Source organism: Hippoglossus stenolepis, chromosome 21 (assembly GCF_022539355.2).
Source record: "Hippoglossus stenolepis isolate QCI-W04-F060 chromosome 21, HSTE1.2, whole genome shotgun sequence".
NCBI lineage: Eukaryota > Metazoa > Chordata > Actinopteri > Pleuronectiformes > Pleuronectidae > Hippoglossus > Hippoglossus stenolepis.
The window spans coordinates 17,184,707-17,204,978 of NC_061503.1; the positions used below are offsets into that span (position 1 = coordinate 17,184,707).

Below are 20,272 nucleotides of genomic sequence, written 5' to 3' on the forward strand. Positions count from 1 at the left end.
TTTCACGGAGCGAGCGCTAAATGGTCGCGGGCTCGCACACCGACACTGACCGTCGACAGCGAAGTGAAGGGCAGGCGACGGCCGGTTCATTAGCTAAAATCAATACCTGTTAAGAAGGTGTCTTTCAGGGAGACGGACGAGGAAACCGAAAATTTCAAACACACACACACAGGCAGCGGGACAAGGCCCACGGTGAATGGTTGAGTGACTGTGATGGCCTCTAATCAAAGGCCATTAAGATGTGCGGCGTTTGAGGGACACACTCTTCCTCCGTGTGGCCTCGCTACTTAATGGGGTGGAGAAGAAGACGACAGAGGACAGGAAATGGTGAAAAATAATAGAATTAACAGCAAAGGAGAACAGCGGTGGAAGTTGAAAGCAGAGAGAGAGAAATATGGGAGCCCGATGGCCTGTTGGTGTAAAGGCCAATATTTTACATAGAGCCGATAGCCGATGCATTTTGCTCAGTGTGTTCTGCCTCTTTTCGTCTACCTACAGGCAAGCACAGCTGAAATGTGATCGGTGAAACTAGAAACATAAAAACAGAAGCTTCCCGGACCTAAAATATTGTCCCTCACCGACAGATTCTAGATGTGAAGATGCAGAATGAAAAGCTGAGAGACTGAAAATTAAGTTCCTGAAAAATAAACCCTACGAGGGCTGAGTCACAGTGTCTGTGTGTGTGTGTGTGTGTGTGTGTGTGTGTGTGGGTGTGTGTGTGTGTGTGTGTGTGTGTGTCAATGACACAGCACAAGAGCCGACAAATAATAAAAAGAGAGTGTGCCGCGTGAATAAATGCGCAGGAGATTGAATGAAAAATAGTCAAACCGGTAATTAACATTGACTATTTTTCTAGAAGTGTGAGCATTCATTTTAGACACATTTCACGTGTCTTTCAGAAGCTTGTTGCTTTCATGGGAGTCAATAGCTCCGATAAAGGCGGCGTTAATTAAATTGCTGCTGGAGCCGGCCACCTGTCGCCATTATTCACACTCCACTAACAATGCACGCACACACACACACACACACTCAAACGGCCATGCAAACGTACAGCACAGGATCCTCCGAGGATTAGCAGCAGTTGTGTTGTGCAGTGTGTTCGCCACAAATTGCCTGAGAAAAACTGGTGCAGCGTGGAGCGAAGCGCCGCGAGGGAGTTGGACCGGAGAGAGCGAGCGAGGAGGATTCTCAGGTGAGTGTGAGACAGGAAACAGACGGTAAACGACCTGACGAGGCCCGACAGCGGCGTGACGTCAGATCGGATGTAAGAAAGTGTTGTTATTGAACATGATCAAGGATTTTGTAAAATCGATGATTGTTCTGATAAAAGCTTTAAGACAAGACGCTTGTCCACGTACTTTTGGCCTTATAGTACATCCTATTTACCTTAATAGAAGAAAAACACTAAACAAAGTTTCCCTCGGGATCAATAAAGTAATAAAGTATCTATCGTTCTGTTAAAAAAAGATCTTAGTGTGTAATTTTCTGTCAAAGCACAAAATAGCATTGCATTACAGATAATGTAACTGTAATTACAACGTTATTATATTAATAATTGTTTTGAATTGGTGGATATTCCCCATCTGGTCCCTGCACGTTGTGCTTTACCATCATTTACTAAATGAGCTGAATGAGCTGTAGGGAAGGAGACTTTTCAGTGCGGGGCTCTGGCTCCGGATCAGCTCAGACTCTGGCAAAAGAAGCCGTCATCTGTCCGAAGAAAAGGTTTTTAATGAGCGGGACAAAAAAGTTTTAATCACGTAAAACATCTGCTCCGCGGAGAAGCTGCTTGGACGACACAGCGAGATTAACTGATTTATAAAGCTGCAGACTTCTGTCTCTTCCCTTCTCCCTCTCTCTGTTGGTCAGCGTCCAAATGGGACACGGCCGCCGGAGAGGGACGGTGAGAGAGAAGCGGGGAGACGGTGGGATGGGGATAACATTGTCCACTGCTAAGACAGATGTCTTCATGGTGGACAAATAAATCTTCTTTACTGGCAATCGATGTGCCATTACTCCCAACAACAACCATTACATACTGTATATCTCTCTCTGTAATTAATGTGCCAGCCACAGTCAGTGCTGCAATCTGAATAACACACACAGACACACACACACACACACACACACACACACACACTTTTCTCCAAACCAGTTTTAAACTATGTTTGCAGACACTAACAGACCAGACCTGTATTACTGCACACACATGTAATGGGATGTTTGCGTGTGTTTTTTTACTGGTTCATACTGGGTGCACTTTCAGGCCATAACACTGAGAGGCATCATAACATGATATTCTCGTATCAAGTGCAAGTAAAACAACATATTTCATTTTCCTCTACGCTAAATAATAATATACTTCAAACTCTTAAATATATCAGTATATAGAGCAGGGTAGTAAAATATGTTAACACACACAAGCTCCGGAGTGATTTAGTCCTGCTCTCATTTTTATTCTCAGGACGCACAACTTTTAATGTTATCAAGTTATTGTAAAGATGATAAATGGATGAATTTAATGCTTTTTCCAGTCTTCTCCTCCACTTAAGAGCCACATCCACCCAGTCACACACATTCCTACAGCGCTGCCACATGCTGTGCTTCTTCACACACTGTCAGCAAACCTGTCAGGGGCAATATGTCTTCAGTATCTTGCCCAAGGACACTTTGCCATGTGGACTGGAGGAGCCGGGGATCAAACCACCGACCTCCTGGTTAGTGGACCAGAGGCTCTACACCTCCTGAGTCTCTCATGCAAACAGCCGGTTGTGTCGCCGACATGTAAATTATATTGTGTGTAAAATAAGTTCTCACTCACAGATTCTAATTGAGGATCATGTTGTAAAATGTGTGTTTTGTCAGAGTCGGAAAACAATAAAGCTGAGATGATACTTTCTCCCCCCCGTCATTAAACTCACGACTGAGTATTTACACACTATTTCTGTTTTCTGTGGTTGTTTGAACACAATGAAGACGTTGTGTATTCCTGGCGAGCACCTGTTGTAGGTAGTCAGAGCTAATAGCTGTGTAATGGTTGTTGTCTGCCATGCTGCGATCTGTGTGTGACACCAGAGGTGGGTTTTTAAAGTGCTTAGACACTCGGCACACACAATTACTCTGTGTTTAATGAAGTGTGGAGGTTTGCGGTGTCTAGTCAGAACTAAACTAGGGCAGAGGAACGGGAGAGGGAGGGTGCAGATGTCTGCGTGTTGCACTGGGTATTATTTGAAATGTGTCAACACACATCGTGCCGTAAGAAACCTGGTGTTCTGTGCTCATTCCTAAAACGATGCTCGACTTTGAAATACATGTTTTTATTGATTATTTATTAATAAGAGCCAACACGGGTTGAGAGAGACAAATGCTTAGAATAATGGGGAACGTGGACGTTGAGCTACGGATGAAAAGGAGTAAATGTGGATGTGCTGATGACGACAGTGTGACACAGAAAGCTCCAGGCCCCTTCGGGATTTAGTCGCTGTTCCAGCTGAATAATGACAATCATGAGCTCCGAGATATATCTGGTATCAGCTCCACTGATATCGGGTTTTGGGTGAATCAAAATTTATCTGGGGCCACAACCGACTTTTATTTTTTATTTCTTAGAAATAAACGAACAGATTGACGCCACTGTCATCGTAACTACGAGGCTACAATAAGATAAGAAGTTCACTACCCAGCTCTGTGTGTGTGTCTCAGCTGGACGTGAACATCTGAGTGCAGATGTAAAAAGGTGAGCATGTGTTTTTGTGTTGCACCTCTCTGTGCGGTTGGATTGGCGCCTGCAGGGCACCGTGTTGCGGACGCACGTGCCGGTGCCCGGGTCCACGTTCTCCACCATGACGAAGGGATGCTCCTCCAGCGTCGCCACGGTCAGGTGACGGTCGTCGGACACCTGCTCCAGGAAGCTGCCGTACCGAGGCCAGACAGGATAGCGGACCTGGAGGATCCCCCGAGAGTATGTGCCCACCTGCAGACAGGAGGGGAGAAAGAGCTCATGTTCATGGTTGACTTCAACTTCATGTCAACCCCGTCTGTCTTCACCTGTTTTGTCTTGAACTACTAGGGGGGTTGAAAAAGTTCTACCTGCACCGAGGAGGTTTGTTTTTTGAACAGCAGAAGGACTTACATATCAGGGCAGATCCAGAAATTTCTTTCCATTGTTTTCTTGACATTATCACTGATTTCCCAGTGAACATTTCATGGATCTTGATGACAGAAATCTGGCATATTTAGAGAACTGATATCTATGAGTGTGTGAAATTTGGTGCAGCTTGATTGGATTTAAGGGAACCCTGGGGGGGGTATGCCCTCTACTGAGTGCCATTAGTTCATTTTATGATAAAAAGGAGAATTTGCATTCGCTGACCTGGAGGAAGAGGATTAGAAGATGAAGAGCGAGTTCATTCATGCACACTGAGACTTTAAAGTCTTTGACTTAGACGTATTGGGGGAAAATCCAGAAACTAATACAACGTGCAAACTGCCTGCATCACATTAATAATACATGCCAGCATGTGTTGCCTTCAATCCGTGTTCATTCTGTTGACTGATTATTCAATTATTAATTTTCGTTTTTTGGTCCAACTAAAGAAACAGATTTAAATGTCACTGTTCATAAATGAAAACCGTTCGAGTGATTAAGTGCGATTTATTATGTGTGGTTATTTTACTGTCTTTGCTGCTTTTGTGGAACTGCTTCGATAATATGAAAAATAAAAGGTTTGTATGATGAAGAAGTTCTGCAAAATGAAATATGTGACACCGACGAGCTGAAGGCATAGGAAAAACAATTTTGGGGGGGAAAAAAGCAACAGATTGAGTTTTTATAATGTCGGAGGGGGAACCACTTCTGACCAGAATTGCTGCAGAATATCACATCACACAATGAATAATCCCATCGGAGTCTGCACTAAGCTCAGTGAAACCCTCTGTGAGAAGCAGGACTGTTTGTCACATCAGCCCGACCTAATGAGCCGCACTGAGCTCAGCCCGCTCTGACTTACTGCACGCCAGACTCGCTCCCTCGCCGTTTTAATGAGACCTCTTTCTCACAGCGGCTCCCTGATTTGTTCCTCGGCTCCCTCACGCTAACGCTCTTCCCCTCGCCGTACACGGATGGTTTACAAATCGGCGGCGAAGGTACAGTGTGATGTGGAGGAGGGTGATTTGTTTTCTCGGCGCCATCTGTGAATCACGGCGATGCAGTTGTAGAGATCAATCACTTGAGTCCGTCTTTCATGGGATTCTCGTGCGTCTTAGCGTCTCACAGAGGATGTCACTCCAACATCACTGTTGGGAAGCAGCTAGAACTTCTTATTTTTATTTCTGGAGGCTCTGTTAAAATGCAGGAATTCCCCCAAATCCTTCAGGAAATAAATGTATTATATAATGTTGTTGTTTTTGTGGAATGTTGATTTGTGTAAGGCAGCTTTATTATTTGATTTCTGTCCATTTCAGATTTCTGAGGCTTGTACAAGACTTTTTATGGCTCCACAAGCTGAAGGTGATTTACTCAAATCATTTTGTTTTCAGTATTTGTCACTACTCTTTATTCTTTGTGATTCTTCATGAAGAAATTGGATTGGATCAATGTCCCTTATTAAGCAGATTGAGTATTGCTCCACTTTAAACACAGTTTCTTTGTTATTAAAACAATTCCATGTTTCCTTCAAACCCCACACATCCAATATAACGTTCAAATATAACAGTTGCGTATTTACACAGACTGAGCAGCAGTAGCATTAGATTGGGTCCACCAGTGATTAATAAAAAGTAATATCCACTTTCCCTCTAACTGTGTTTTGGTCTCCTCCACCCTATGAGGCAAACATCTGGTTGTTCCCCAGCTGGTCGCTAACTTTGCCTGCCTGCTCTTTAGTGCTGGGAACGCAGTGCGCAGTCAGTTTACTGGAGATTTGTTATTTCGCTGAAAGCAGCTGTTTGCTGCGGCTGGAAATGAAACTGATGATTCGGCGAGAGAGAAGCCAAACGGTGAAGTCCTGAGTCGAAATAACACACATCTCATATCACGTGTAGCAAACAGATCCAGCTTCGGACTTGTTGTGGTTATTCTACAGGTGGAAAAGAAATAAGGAGGACGGAGACGGGAAACTCTGAGAAGGGGCCGAGCAGAGAATTGGGGACTTTCCTGTCCAAAGTGTCACCCGGCAGCGCTCGTCAGGGAAAAATCTCATGTTAAATTGTCAGGGTGTCACAATGGAGAAGAAAGACTTGAAAAGAGCGAGCACGCCACGAGCTGTCATCTTCACGGACGAGCTACTCGACGAGAGGAGGAGGGGAAGAGGAGGCTGTGACAGATCAGAACGTAATGACACTGAGAAGCAGAGCGGATTCACTGAATTCAGACACGTGTCGGGACGGGACTGGTTCTGCTGTGCGGCTGCATCGCACCTGGACATGAGGACAAAGCACGTGGATGACATGTGTGTGTAAAGATGTTGGCTGCACAAGTACGACTTTAACATCCACACACACACACACACAAAAAAAAGGCCCACTGCAGCACAACTACATGTTCGTACACACACGCGTTTTACACACACAGCAGCCAGCGAGGTGACATTGATAAAGTAGGTTGGTCTTTCCAGGGTAGAAATAAATGAGTTCAACTGTAGCTGTGAGATTACGTTCAGGTCTCTTTGTGTTGTCGCACTTTTTCAATACACCCTCGGGCTTTGATAAGTGTGTGTGTGTGGGTGTGTGTGTGTGTGTGTGTGTCTGCACGACATGGTGATGATGAAACCGGAGTAAGAGAAGAACGCGGCTCCGACAGGAAACTCACACACTGTTGTTTTCAGATCACTTGTTCAATTTTAAATTTAAACCTGTGCACAACTTGTTGCGTCCAGCGACATCAAGGAGGACACAGAGGAAGAAACATGAGCGTAAGATCCTGCGTGAGCTACATGATCCATCCATTATTTATATTACCCCTTATCTGCTGAGGGGCGAGAGGTTGGCTACAGCACGGAGAGGTCGTCAGTGCATCACAGGACGAACACACAGAGACACACAACCACCCGCGATCGCATTCACACCCACGGCCGTGTTCAATGCATTTAAGTTCCACGTCTACACGGGACGTGGGAGGAAGCCTGGAGAAGACCCACACTGACACAGGGAGAACATGGAAACCACAGACTGTTGATAAAGATGGACAACACGTCTACACTTCTTCTCAGTGTCAAGAAATGAAGCTGATGAACACCATCACCATTTTGTGCTTTGGAGCCGGAGCCTGCACAGTAGCCGTCGACCAATCGGGAGTCAGTCGGAGCTGTCAATCATGACGTCTCACCGTGTTCTTATGACACAAAGTAACTAATCAAAACTGAACTTAGATTGAGAAATAATAGTTTGACATGTACTGTGACTAATTAGATTGGTCCATGTCCCATCAATTAACATGGAGTAGACAAGGTGGGGGTCGAGATGCTTTGGCTTCACTTTTAAGCAGCAGTCATGTCGTCCATCTTTTTATAAACCGTCTACGCTGCAAACTTCACACACAGAAAGGCCCCGGTCGGCCAGCAGGTTCAAACCCGGACTCTTCTGGCTAACCACTGCACCACCGTGCCGCTCCCAGGTCCATGACGTTGTCCTCAGAACAACTGGTGCAATTGGCCCCTCTCAGATTTATCATGGTTCATGGTTCCTCTTGTGCACCCGTGTTTAACAAGCTTATCACTGGACAGTGTTTTCAGTCTTGGACCGTCCACTGTGACGAAGCCTCATTGTTACTGTGCTGTTTGTGTCAGTGTGTCTCTGGAGCTCGTACCTTGTCCCAGAGTCTCTCCCTGTCCAGGGCGATGATGATCATGGAGGGGTGGGACAGGAAGCCCTGGTTGTTGAAGGACAGATCTCTCCTTTCCCACGTCACATTCAGCATGTGCCTGCAGCCCAGAGGAAAACAAACTCTCAAACACGGAGAGGGAAAGTACTGTCGCATGTAATCAAAGAAACTTCGACATCACACTGGAATTTACATATTCATGTGCAAAGATAAACACACGTAATTATCACCTCCTCATTACACCTAAAGCTCCGCTCGGTTTAATCTAATGTGGGAGACTGGAAGTGGTTCATCAGGGGACGACGGGGGCAGGTGATTGGTGGAGGGCACCGTGTTAGTACTGAGTGATTCCGCTGTCTGTTGAGGTCCATGACAGACTCTCACACGAGCCCATTGACAGAAAACAGGAACGCAAAAGTGACAACACAACTTTTCCTTGCCACAGGAAGAACACAAACTTTTTTTAATGCTCGGAGCATCTGTGGAAAAGCATCAAATTCAATGCTGCGACCGGCTCACTTGACCACAGGGAGTAACTCTGCTCTTTTCGTTGTATTGGCGGTTGTGTTGTGGCTTTTGCATGATTTCCATGAGACGTCTCGGCCACCCATGAATAATGAATCCAACGTTATGACTTAATAACCGTGGCGTAAAGTTTGCATTTCAAACTGTGAGCAAAACACTTCATGTCGTGAGCTTACGTGAGAAACGTGAAATCTAAAGCTGTGCTCTCGTGTCTATGCATCAGTGAGGATCTCTCAAATAGAAGTAGTCTGTAAGTAACGCCTCACCTGAACAGAGTGTGGTTGTTGGAGTGCTTCGCCGGCTTGCTGCAGTCCCCATGTCCCTCAGGAATGAAACCGTACTGATTCTTGAAGCTTTCGGCCCCTTTGGCTACGATGGCGACTCCCTCCCTCACCCTCTGCCGCAAGCTCTTCCTCCACTGGTCCGTTATCACGCCGATGACGCCGATGGGGAAGCTGACAGGTGGAGGGCTGTCGGGGTTGCCCACGGCCGAACTGGGGAGGATCCAGATGTAGCCCGGCCCCAGCAGGCCCACCTCTGCTGCCTGACTGAACAGATACTGAGCCTCGTCGTGGGAGCAATACGCCATCAGGACCTGAGAGTCCACCTGCAGACGCAAGTAAAAACCTCTCAGTGGGGACTCGCAGAAAAGAGAAAAGATAGAACCTGAACGTGGAGCAGCACTGGAGGCCATCAGGAGACAGCAGCTCCAGATGTTCCTCTAAACTTAGTGAAGTTTGTTAACTGCAGTTTTCTCTAAGTTACAGAAACAAAACAGTAAATCAAAAGAGCGTATTACACAAAATACTTCTTAAATCATTTTATACTGAATATTAAAACCCAACAACTGCCACTGTTGTTAAGTTATAAAGTTGAATTGTTATATGACAAAATAATTCACCAATATTATGTTTGCATAATTGGATATTTCCTACTCGTGCTAAACTTTATAGATAACTTTAAAATACATTTATTGTATTAATTGAGTTGTCGTGTCTGACACATGCAAATATCTGAAAAGAAGGAGCGACACATGTAGAAGATGCTGATGAAGATGAGAACATGTGATTTCCGCAGCAGAAATTATACGTCATGTTCTTAACAAATAAAAGACAAACTCCAGATAATGTACGGACACAATTTTCCAGACATTTTCCAGAGTTCGTGACTGAAAACAGCTTAATTGACGGTTTCCTGTGTTTCTCATCGTACCTGCTGCAGCATGCGCTTTGTCCTCGCATCATTCGACCCAACAGACATTTCCAGAGTCAATATATCCTGTAGGTTCCACAGGAAATAGGACGTATCTGTGTAGGCCTCCACTATATCCACAAAGGTGTCGTATCCCGGCATCAAGCTGGTGATCACCGCAAACTCGCCCCAGTCGTACTCCTCCATGAGCTGAAACAGTGATTTGGTTTTGATGAGACTCTCGACTGTTTAAAGGAGGTTTAATCGTCAGTTGTTTTACTTGTGTACCTTGAACATGCAGAGGATCTGCTGCTCCAGAGACGCTCCCATCTGCAGGAAGGAGGAGCCCTCTGCCTGTAAAGAGAGCCGTGTTTAAGGATTCAGGCGGAGAACATCTTTCAGGAAATCAAATATGGGTGACGCAACAGCAACTTCAGCGCTGCTGTCGTTTCGGCAGAACGGATGTTCGCTGTGAAAATGGTTTTGAAATGTTGTCTTGTCATGGTAGGACTTTTTTTCCGCCTTTTCTCAAAAAATGCAGGAAACTATTTCATTTCACTTCTGTGAAAACATCACGAGTTCTGAACGAGCCCTCGGGTCATGAAATATCCTTCGTCTGTGAGAAGATAAACTCTGCTCAGGTAAAAATATCTTGAGTGAATCGGCAAAACAAAGATCTCTAACAACAGCGTTTCTGTCACAACAGAAGAAAACCGACGAAAAGGTTTTCAAATGACCTCAAACGTTGTCACTGCTGCAGAATAGTTTAATTCACATGAAACCTAAACAGAACGAGACTGAATCTTAATTATTTGATCTCAATTAATAAGGCGTCTTACTTGTGAAAGTATTTCCATTAAAAGTCACACAGGCAACACAGTGGAACGGCCTCTAAAACCAATTAAGTTGAAAAGAAGAGACAAATGGAGTGAAAAGAGAGAAGTAAATTAAAAGTGAGCTTGGACAGAGGACACTTGAATTCATGACATCTTTAAAAATCTTCTTATATTTCCAGTAGGCGATTTGTTCCGTTTTTACAAGAGGGGGGGTGGTGGTCAAAAATAACTCAACTACGCTTTGTGGATGTTTTAACGATCACTGACACCGGTAGGATTTTGCCTGGTGTGTTTTTGTTCTTTTCGTAGCTAATTGGTTTAAACCTTTAAAAATAAACCGACAGGATATCAAGGGGGATGCTTCTTTGGTCATTTTGGTTTAAACGGGACGACTTCCCCCCCATCCCCCTACAGATACACCTATGATGTCCAAGAGCCTCATTGGAAAGGTTAGAAATCGCCAAACAACAGAAAAGGGTTTGACTGGGAGGGACGGATACACACAAAAAAAAACGTTAAGCTAATAAAGACTGAGATGCTGAGTCGCGTGTCGTATATGGAGCAGTTACCATGGATATTTATTCAGTTTGCACTTTTACAGCCTCGTACATTTAACAAAAGAGCTTTGATTTTCCATATTCAGCCACTGTCTGGTACAAATGTCTCTGAACTACAAACGCTCAGTCCCGCTGTTCTCGTTCTGTCAAGGAGGGGTGGTCCGACGGTGTGTGTGTGCATGGATTTGCATACCCACTCCATGTGTATTTTTGTGCGTCGACAGGTAAGATGTAGAGTTAATAGGGCCCGTTTGAATTAGAGGCCATTGAATGTCCTTCAAATATCATTCATAAAAAGTAGGCTAATGAGGAAGAGTGAGGGAGGGATGAAGATGTGAAGATAAGAAACAATCAGATTTGGACAGAAGCAAAATGTTCAATTATAACAAGGAAGTCGTCAGAGCAGCTGTCAGACACATTTTTTTACAGGGATTTAAACCTGAAACCTTCAAATGACAAAGGTAAAGATTAATGATATAAGTTAATTAGTTAATTAATGCTATACAATGGGGTGAAACATCATGATTGACAGCTGAGACTGACGTGTATAAGATGTGAGCTAACAGCAAAGCTGGAAAACTGTTTCAACGGATTCAAACCGTCCGTCTGCCCTTCTCTGATCTGGGCCTGTGCAGTAACAGCGTGGATGAAAGATCCGAGCGGCCTGACGTCGCTGTGAGGGATAAGAGGACCTGTGATGTAAGCAGGAGCAACACTGTGCCGGGTTCAACACGAGTAGTAATATTCTAAACTTGATTCAATAACGGACAGCGAGCTGGTGCAAGGAGGTGAAGATCAGAGTAACGGGGTCTCCTCTCTTTTTTTTTTCACAATCCCTAATCTGAACAGCGACATCCTGCGCTCGCCGAGGACGGGAGCTGTGCGAGACGTCAACATGCAGCGGTGCACACGCGTCTGCAGACAGAGAGAGTGAGAGAGCAGATAGTGTTAAACTGTCAAGTGCCATTTGGGAGCAGGTCTCAGATCTTCTCCGTCTCTCCTCAGCTCAGAGGTGACTAACTGTCATCTCCTCTTCCTGTTGCTCTTCCCTCTCCCACGGCTCAGAGAGTCTGCAAATCCCCGGAGAGCCGTGCAGCCTGAGGAATACCACAGGAATATCACAGCCTGATTCTCCTTCACTCAATTTTCACCGGTTTTATCTCCGCCGGAGCTTGTTGGAGACTCACCTCCGGGGGATCAAACCTCCAGCAGACCACTGACTGGGCTGTGCACCAGAATAGCTATAAAAATAGCGTGTACACAGCCATGTCGGGCTGCCAGGGAATGAATAAAAAATGTCTCCGCACTGGAAGTCCGGGCTAAAGCCGGTGTCCCACTTCAGCTGATGTGACGGAGGAGTGGTGAGCTGCGTCATTAAAATCCAATTAGTTGGGTCTAAGCTGTAAAACTTAAAAAATAACTAATTCTAATTAGCAGCATCTTGAATTGTGAAAAAGTCCGAAGCAAATGTGTCAAATAACTGAATTTCTGAGTGAAATCAAAAAAGAATTGAGATGAAATTTGCTTCTTTTCAAACACACACACACACACACACACACACACACACACACACACACACACACACACACACACACACACACACACACACACACACACACACACACACATACAGGTACCCCCCCAACCTTCACTTCCCAGCCTTCTCACCACCTTGGCAATGTGGCTGTCACACACACACACACACACACGTAATTAGCAGTCCTGCTGCAGGAGCGTATGGTAATGTGACAGGAAGATGGCGGACACGGTGGCTGCTCACACGCTCCTCTCACCGGGAGAACTCTGCACTGAACCTGCCCCTCGCCGGACAGACCGGCGTCGGCCGAACCGGGAGCAGGTCGCCGACGCAGATGCTCGATCGCATATGGACCCGAGATGCATCAATAACATTGATGTTCTTCTTCAATCTCTTTTATACAAGTTCTCAACTCTGGTAATTGAAAGTATCTCGAGTACTTTATTCCAGTTGTGTTAAGAAAGTTGAAGAAAAAAAACTCCCCACTTCTCTTGCACTGACGTCGGGGGCGGAACGCTCTCAATAATAATGTCAAAACCAAAACCTCAAACCAAATCGTTCTTCATATTAAGAAAAAGTAGAAAAATATGCGTTTGTGTGACTTGACCCTTTAAATAGAAACAATCTTTTTAGTTGTGTAGAAAAAGCATTTTAAGCTCCATCTTAGCTCGTGAGGCTCTAAACTGGAGAGAAGCCATCCTGTCTTACCAGCCCCCCCCCCCTCCATATATAACCTTTAACGAAAAAAAATCACTTCTGAAACTGCATTAAAAGCCGCAGCTTTAGCAATTTAACAGAGTGCCTTATTGAAATTACTGGACCATGCTGTGAAACTCGGGAGGCTGCCTGGCCTCGGACGTAATTTCATTCCCAGCGATAAAAACCAGTTTCAGGTGGGAATACAGCGCGGGGGCTCTGGGCTCCTCGTGACCTGCTTCTGGAGTTTCTGGTTTCTGGACCATGAGGCCAAGAGAGAGTCAGAAGTGAAGGGGGTGTGTGTGTGTGTGGGGGGGTGTGTGTGGGGTGGAGAGCGCAGCCGGGAGTACGGAAGGACAACCGGAGAAAGCAGGTCAGTCCGAGCACAGAGACAAAACCCGAAAGAAGAAACTCTGATGAGAGACGTTCGGTCCGACATCGATACCTCCTGATACTGACGGCTTCAAATCGAAATAAACGATGTTACACGCTCAGAATACTCGAGCTTCGCCTCGGAAATCCATCATGTTCTTTAGCTTTAGTTCTTGTTTACTGGCAAACACGTAAAAGCTGTCAGCCCCGTTTGTTCCAGACTTTATCACCGGCTACGACCACAACCGCTCGTTATTTGATGTTCAGAACCGTAATGAGCAAAATCTGGTTCACGAGTGATTAAACACTCACTCTGTACAACGGGGACATTTAATAGTGCTTCATGAAAACAGATACGAGTTGTCATGCGTTGTTAATTCATCTGTTCTCTCCCTAAACGTTACTCAGCGGCCAAATCGTTTTTATGACACGTTTATTATTTAACAAGGAGTCAGTGAATACTAGATTCACAAATGCCAAATGATCTTTTTCCATCGTTTTTGAAGCAGAGCGATAATCTTTGTTTTGGGTGTAGGGGGATTTTCATCATAAAGTCACTGGTGCCAGTTTCAATGGAGCCAGCCACCAGGGGGCGATCCAGATGGTTTGGCTTCACTTTTGAGGAGCTGTCATGTCGTCCATCTTTATATTAAGTCTATGCTTAGGTACTTACAGTCCTTTCATTGGCTGTGTTGACATTAACAAGAATATATATTTATAGGTTTCTCAGTTTAGTGTGGATGAACGTGACCTGAACCCATGAGCCAGGATGTCAAACTCATCCAACGCCTTCAGTATGAAGTGAAACACTGACGCCTGACTTCACTTTTACTCTTTTGAGGCCGAATGGGAGGAAGATCCCTGCAGCCACATTATGAAATCTGGTGAAACCACTTCTGCTGTCGGGGACAGGTTTGCCTACCGGGCAGAGACAGTCTGCAGGCTCCGGTTTTCAGCCGCTGTTGTTTAGGCAACAAAAATACTTGGTTGGCTTCAGGGAAAGATCGTGTTTCACAGAGTGGAGGCTGTTACAGCAGCAGGTTGTTTCAGAATGAGACGTTCCAGCATCATGTGGAACATATTTCGTTATTTTAGACCATGTAGTTTTTAATGTGAACAGAATTTAGAGTGACATGATTTCCAGGAGACTGAAGTCAATTAATATCACAATCTTTGTTCATCATTTATCAGATGTTGTAATTAAAGATACAGAACACTTAAAAAGGTGAAAAAAACGATTAATTATGACTGTTCTTTGATGAGACATTAATCTTGTTAATTAATGTGTGTGTGCAAGCCTTTTTGAATTTCCAGGGGGAGACAATTCAGCCAAAAGTTGACGTTACACTTTAGAGTTTGTGGTCTTCACCCGTGCTCCCCCCCGTCACAGCCTCGTTTACCAGTATCCTCCTTTCCTTAAAGGGATAGTTCACCTTGAAAATTTGTGTTTGAGTCCAGAGACATTTGGAGTTTCAGGGGCTATCAAATTGGACTGGAAACATCGTCATTTACACATTTACGTTTGAAAATTGACAATTGTTTTGGATTTGGCTGAAACGCCGTTTACCCCTGAGACCCCAAAAGTCACTGAAACCCTTCACCCACCCCTCCATCATAGCGGTGAGGAGATAATGGGGTAATTTAAATTTTACGGTGAACTATCCCTTTAACTCCTCTCCTGTTCTCTCCGGGCTGTACCACTCCCAAGACGCGACATCTGGATGCAGCCCCCTCTAATGATCACCCAGCACACTGCAGTGACTCACCAGCCAACCGACACACACACACACACACAAACACACACACACACACACACACATACATAAAGAGAAAACACACTCAATCTCTAATTTCCAGCTTCTGTGAGAAATATGTTGCGATGTTTTTCCTCTCTTTTCGCTCACAGGCCCTATTGAACGCTCTCTATGCTTTTTCTCAGCCGTTCCTCACGCCTTCTCATTTCCTTTCGCTTGATGTATGTGCCGCCTGACAAAAGACACACTTCCTCTCCTCCCTTCCGTCTTTTCATCCTCGTCTCATTCACTCCTTTCCTTGTTGTTTGCCATAGAGAGATCACTGAGACAGGAGCCATAAATAGGTGGCCCCGGACGGCTGCTGCTTCTTTTTAAACCCACCATCAAAGATATTCATCATCATCAGGCTATTGATAATCAAGCACTATTGAGCTCTTTTATCCCCTAAGAGAATCGCGCACTCAGACATATGTCTTTCTCCGTCCAATCCACCTGTCCCATTGTGCCAAACACCTCCGACGAGCTTTTTTCTCCCCGTGCTGGCAACAAAGGAGCGTGTAAGAGAGAATGGGAGGGAGGAGGAGGGCTGAACGAGGCCTTCGACAGGCGCACCTCAGAGGAGAGAGCATAAGTCTTTGAGCTATATAGAGAACTGTCACTCAGCACTTTGAGCTCGCCAGGCAAGCGGTCGCTCGGCACAACAGACAGCGTCCCATCTGTGCGTTTGTTTTTTTCTGCCTCCGTCAAGCGGAGAGGTTAAATAAGCCAGACTGAGCCGGCCGTGATCGGCTTCGCAAATGACATAATAGAGATTGTAGACGAGTGACAAACTTTGCCCCAAATACTTTGGAGCTCATAGATACTTTTGCCCGGTGGACGAACAGCACATCTGGGATATGAGCTCCTCGTTCGCCCAATTTAAGGTGAAGCAGCGACGATAGGAGGAACAGGGAGAATACGCAAGGAAGGCGGCAAAACAGAAAAATAGAAGGAGGAGAAGAGCGAGTGGTTTTGATTTGGGGGTGAATGATGAAGGGCTATGGGGGGTTTCAGCCTCCTGAAGGGTCTAATTAACAGTTTAATAGGGTCCTGGAGCTCCGAGAGAGCAGGGAGGAGCACGGCGCTGTCACTTAATGGATTCAGTGCACAAAAGAGCCAAAAAACTGGATTTAAATATGTTCAGGAGGGAAATATGGTTAAAAAAAAAACAGTATTGGAGGGTTTGAAGGGCTAAAAGGAAATATGGAGAGTAACTTGAGATACGAGACAAGGTGGGAAGTAGAATGAAGTGGGAGAGAAAGCGAGGAAACAAGAATGAAGAGGGGAAGGGAGATGCATCTGTGAGACTCTAAAACACATCCTTCAGGCAGCTGTCATTTCACTCCTCTCTCCGCCTCTTACTCACTCACTCACGATGTGTTTCCCGCTCCGCCATCAAAATACAGCAAATCAACCTCCCTCCTGCAGCGACAACTCCCTCTGTTTAATACCCGTCCGACATACGACATGACGCCTCCAAATACTTTTGATTAATGTGAATCTGATAAACGCAACACGGGGAGGGGTTGACAAAATGTTGCCTGGGGCTTGGGGGTGAAATCCTGCGCTCTCATTACTTCACTTTTAATCTCAGGTTGTGATTCTGCACAGATCTCAGGATTCACCCATTTGTGTGCGTGCGTGTACGTGGAGGGGAGTGATCTCGTGCGTGAGGGTGCTCATTTGCATGTGTGTTTCTACGTGTGAGAGTCACTTCTATAAATACAAGGTGTTGATGATAGCTAAGCAGTTAAAGTCAGGAAGGGAAGACGAGCAGCAGAACAGGAGGAGCGAGAGGAAGAAGGGATGGAGCCATTACGCTGCTCAGAAGTGGAGAAAAGGCGTAGATTAAGAATCCAGCCCGGCGCCATTAATCTCTTCTTTACTGTCTAACTACACAGCTCTCACAGCTTCTCCATATCCATTCATCAGCCAGATACTTGCTAAATCATAGCAGGAAAAACCTGCTGCTCCTCAATTGCGCAGGGATGATTGATCGAGGCGCAGATCGCCCACAGCACTCGTCTCCCCTTCGCAAAGTTTCCCTTTCCCACAGCTCACAGACTTTTCTCAGCCAGGGATTAGAGGGGCTGATGAGGGTCGATGGCTGCAGTCATCACTGACAATTCACCCATCTGTATTGCTCATATCCAAATATTTGCATGCAGGGAGTTGCTCGCCAAAGTAGGTTTCACTGCTCTGACCTACTTAAGTTGTTTTAAGCTGAATGACGCCGGTGTGGAAGAGTTCTGACGAAGACAGGAGGCTGTGAGGAGCGAGCGCCGCAGCGACAGGCTCTACTAGAGGCTGTTGTTCAGTTTATTCCCACAATCCCTTTTTCCTTTCTTCTTTAATTGCACATTATACTCTATGTGTCTAATGTTACATCAATACCTCCGGGTGAAATGCAGTTTCTGTGGCATAGCAAGTGTAAGCAGAGAAATCCAGTCTGCAGGCAGGTGATTGGCCGGATGCCGAAGTGACAGGTTCATTATTTCGACATTACCTTGTATGGTATGACAACTGCAGAGCCACCGCTGATGCCCACGATTGGCAGAGCTGTCTGAGTGGAGAGGAAGTCCAGGATCTGGGCCACTTCTGCCACCTGAAGACAAAACAGACGGGGTCCATGTTTCTCCAGAAAGAAAGTTGAGAATGTTGCTCCAGCTCAGTGGAACTTTGGATCGTATCGTAAAATAAGAATTGATCTAATACTTTGAAGAGCACATGAAGGAAAAGTCCTAACAAGTTTCCTGTGGAGCGTTTTTTCCCATTCTGGTGTCAACGCCATCATGTAAGATTCAATAAAAAGCTTTTCTCCAGTGAAGTGAGAACAGTGAAGTGTTTAAAGGGCATTTCAAGTATTGTACATTTGTAAATTCAACTTCCCATTTCAAATAAAATACTCTTTACTTCTCTAACTAAGTAAACACGTTGCAGTAAAGTCGGGTTTCTCTCAGGGCTCCTTCCCCTGGCTTGATTGACTATCTGCATTTTGTTTCTGATGTTGTCCCTCACCAAAAACATACAAACATCATTTAATTTGAGCAAACGTAGTAAATGCCTGGCATTTCAATTGGTTCCTTAGTTTTGCAGCTCTGTGTTGTGATGTGAGCCGACAGGACGGGACAGCTGTTTCCTCGTGTAGCTTTAGGAAACAAGGATGTGGGCGACTGAACACCGTGACTCTGCCGAGGAGCTTTTTACCTGAACTCCGGCACCGGAGCCCACGTCGTCCTCAAACACCACGCCGTGCAGCTTCTCTGTCGTCATGGTATCACACAGGCGCGTCAGCAGGTCGCGGGGGTTGGTGTCGTTGACCAACACCGTCACGGGGCTGACCACCACGGGCAGGTCCACGAAGTTCTCCCCGCTGAGACGACCCCTGACCTCATTCTGGTAGCTGGAGCCGCTGAAGACCACCGCCACGTTGATGGACGGGTGGAGGAGGAGAGGCCGGGCCTGCAGGGGGAGCGGGGAGGAGATGAGGAGCAGGAGGAAGAGGAGGAGGAGGAAGAGCGGAGACCAAGGAGAGGGAGGAGGTATGGCCATGTTGCCAGCCTACTGCCTGGAAAGGAAGGGGGCAGAGAGAGGAAGGAAAGAACGAGAGGAAGGAGAACGACAGTCAAACAAAAGTGATGCTTTACTTTTATGATGTTTTGGACATAATCCATCTTTTATTTCTCTCTCGTGGTCGATCGCTCTCTGACCTTTTTCTACTTCAGTATTAGCTCCGCGTTTAGACTCCTGTGTCATGAGTAAAACTGTGTGTGTGTGTGTGTGTGTGTGTGTGTGTGTGTGTGTGTGTGTGTGTGTGTGTGTGTGTGTGTGTGTGTGTGTGTGTGTAATCCTCTGTAATCCATCCCCCAGTGTCATGACTGTAATCACCTCTCCATCTCCACATATCTTTAATTCAGCACACACACACACACACACACACACACACACACACACACACACACACACACACACACACACACACACACACACACACACACACACACACAAGCAGAGTAAGCATGATGCCACAACTGTCCCACATGTCCTCGACTGTCCTCACCAGGATTGCATTACATTACATTACTTCAGTAAAATAAACATTTCAAACATGAGATGTGTGACCTGGTTCCAGTTTTTCCTTCTGAAACTGTCAAAGTGACCGGAGAGTAAACGAGTCGCAGCTGCTACAGAGCACCGGTCGTCTATTTGTCCAAAGTTTATTAAAATTGAAACCATTACATTTCCAAAAAAGCACCAAATTCAACACTGCTCTTCCTTTGGACCCTGAACAACACACAAGACAAGTGTGATGTCGATAAGACAATTCTCCAGATTGTCAGTTTTTTATCTATAACTCTGTTAAATTAAAATGTTTCCACGTATTAACAACGAGTTGAAACCACACATTGCAACACCTACATATCAAATATCCCTGAAGTAACACTTCTGCTTTATCTTCTAATAAAGATTTTGGGGGATTAACGTCTTGTTGAGCCGTAACTTGTCCTCTTAGCTGTAACATGCATGCGTCTCTCGGCTACATCTGCTGGAGCCACTTCAATCATACGTTTGCTGTTTGAAGATCTTTCTTTCGCGGATCAATACCTTTGAACCTTTGATAAAGGCAGGTGGCCTTTTCTTATAGCAAGTAGGAGAACTCCACACATACACACACGTGTGCTGTTTTTCATAGTTTTCTATGGAGTGTCTGTCTCATCCGTGGCCATCAGAGACTCCCTGTTAATTAACAGCACCTCCCTTCTTTGATTCAAAGCTCCTTTCTAAGCAGCACTGGGTTAAACGTGTCCCTCCCCCCCCACCTCACTGTTCATGCTCCTGGCATATCAATCATCCTCTTTAATAAGGTTTGAAGCTCCCAGGCTTTAGGTGCCCAAAGAAATAAATATACAGTTTGAACCTTTTAGAGACAATCCATCCCCGTTATT

General features: G+C 45.4%; 1 protein-coding gene across 1 annotated transcript in view; it reads right to left on the minus strand.

Moving 5' to 3' along the window:
* Positions 1 to 20,272, minus strand: part of LOC118101047 (glutamate receptor ionotropic, NMDA 2C) — a 40,390-nt gene that overhangs the window by 14,301 nt on the left and 5,817 nt on the right. The window contains exons 2-8 of the mRNA XM_035146676.2: positions 18,534 to 18,894; positions 17,833 to 17,931; positions 9,824 to 9,889; positions 9,557 to 9,745; positions 8,611 to 8,951; positions 7,805 to 7,919; positions 3,762 to 3,973 (exon numbers count right to left, since the gene is read on the minus strand). Of these exons, the coding sequence (XP_035002567.2) occupies positions 3,762 to 3,973; positions 7,805 to 7,919; positions 8,611 to 8,951; positions 9,557 to 9,745; positions 9,824 to 9,889; positions 17,833 to 17,931; positions 18,534 to 18,878 (1,367 nt within the window). The 5' untranslated portion in view covers positions 18,879 to 18,894. The remainder of the gene's footprint in view (positions 1 to 3,761; positions 3,974 to 7,804; positions 7,920 to 8,610; positions 8,952 to 9,556; positions 9,746 to 9,823; positions 9,890 to 17,832; positions 17,932 to 18,533; positions 18,895 to 20,272) is intronic.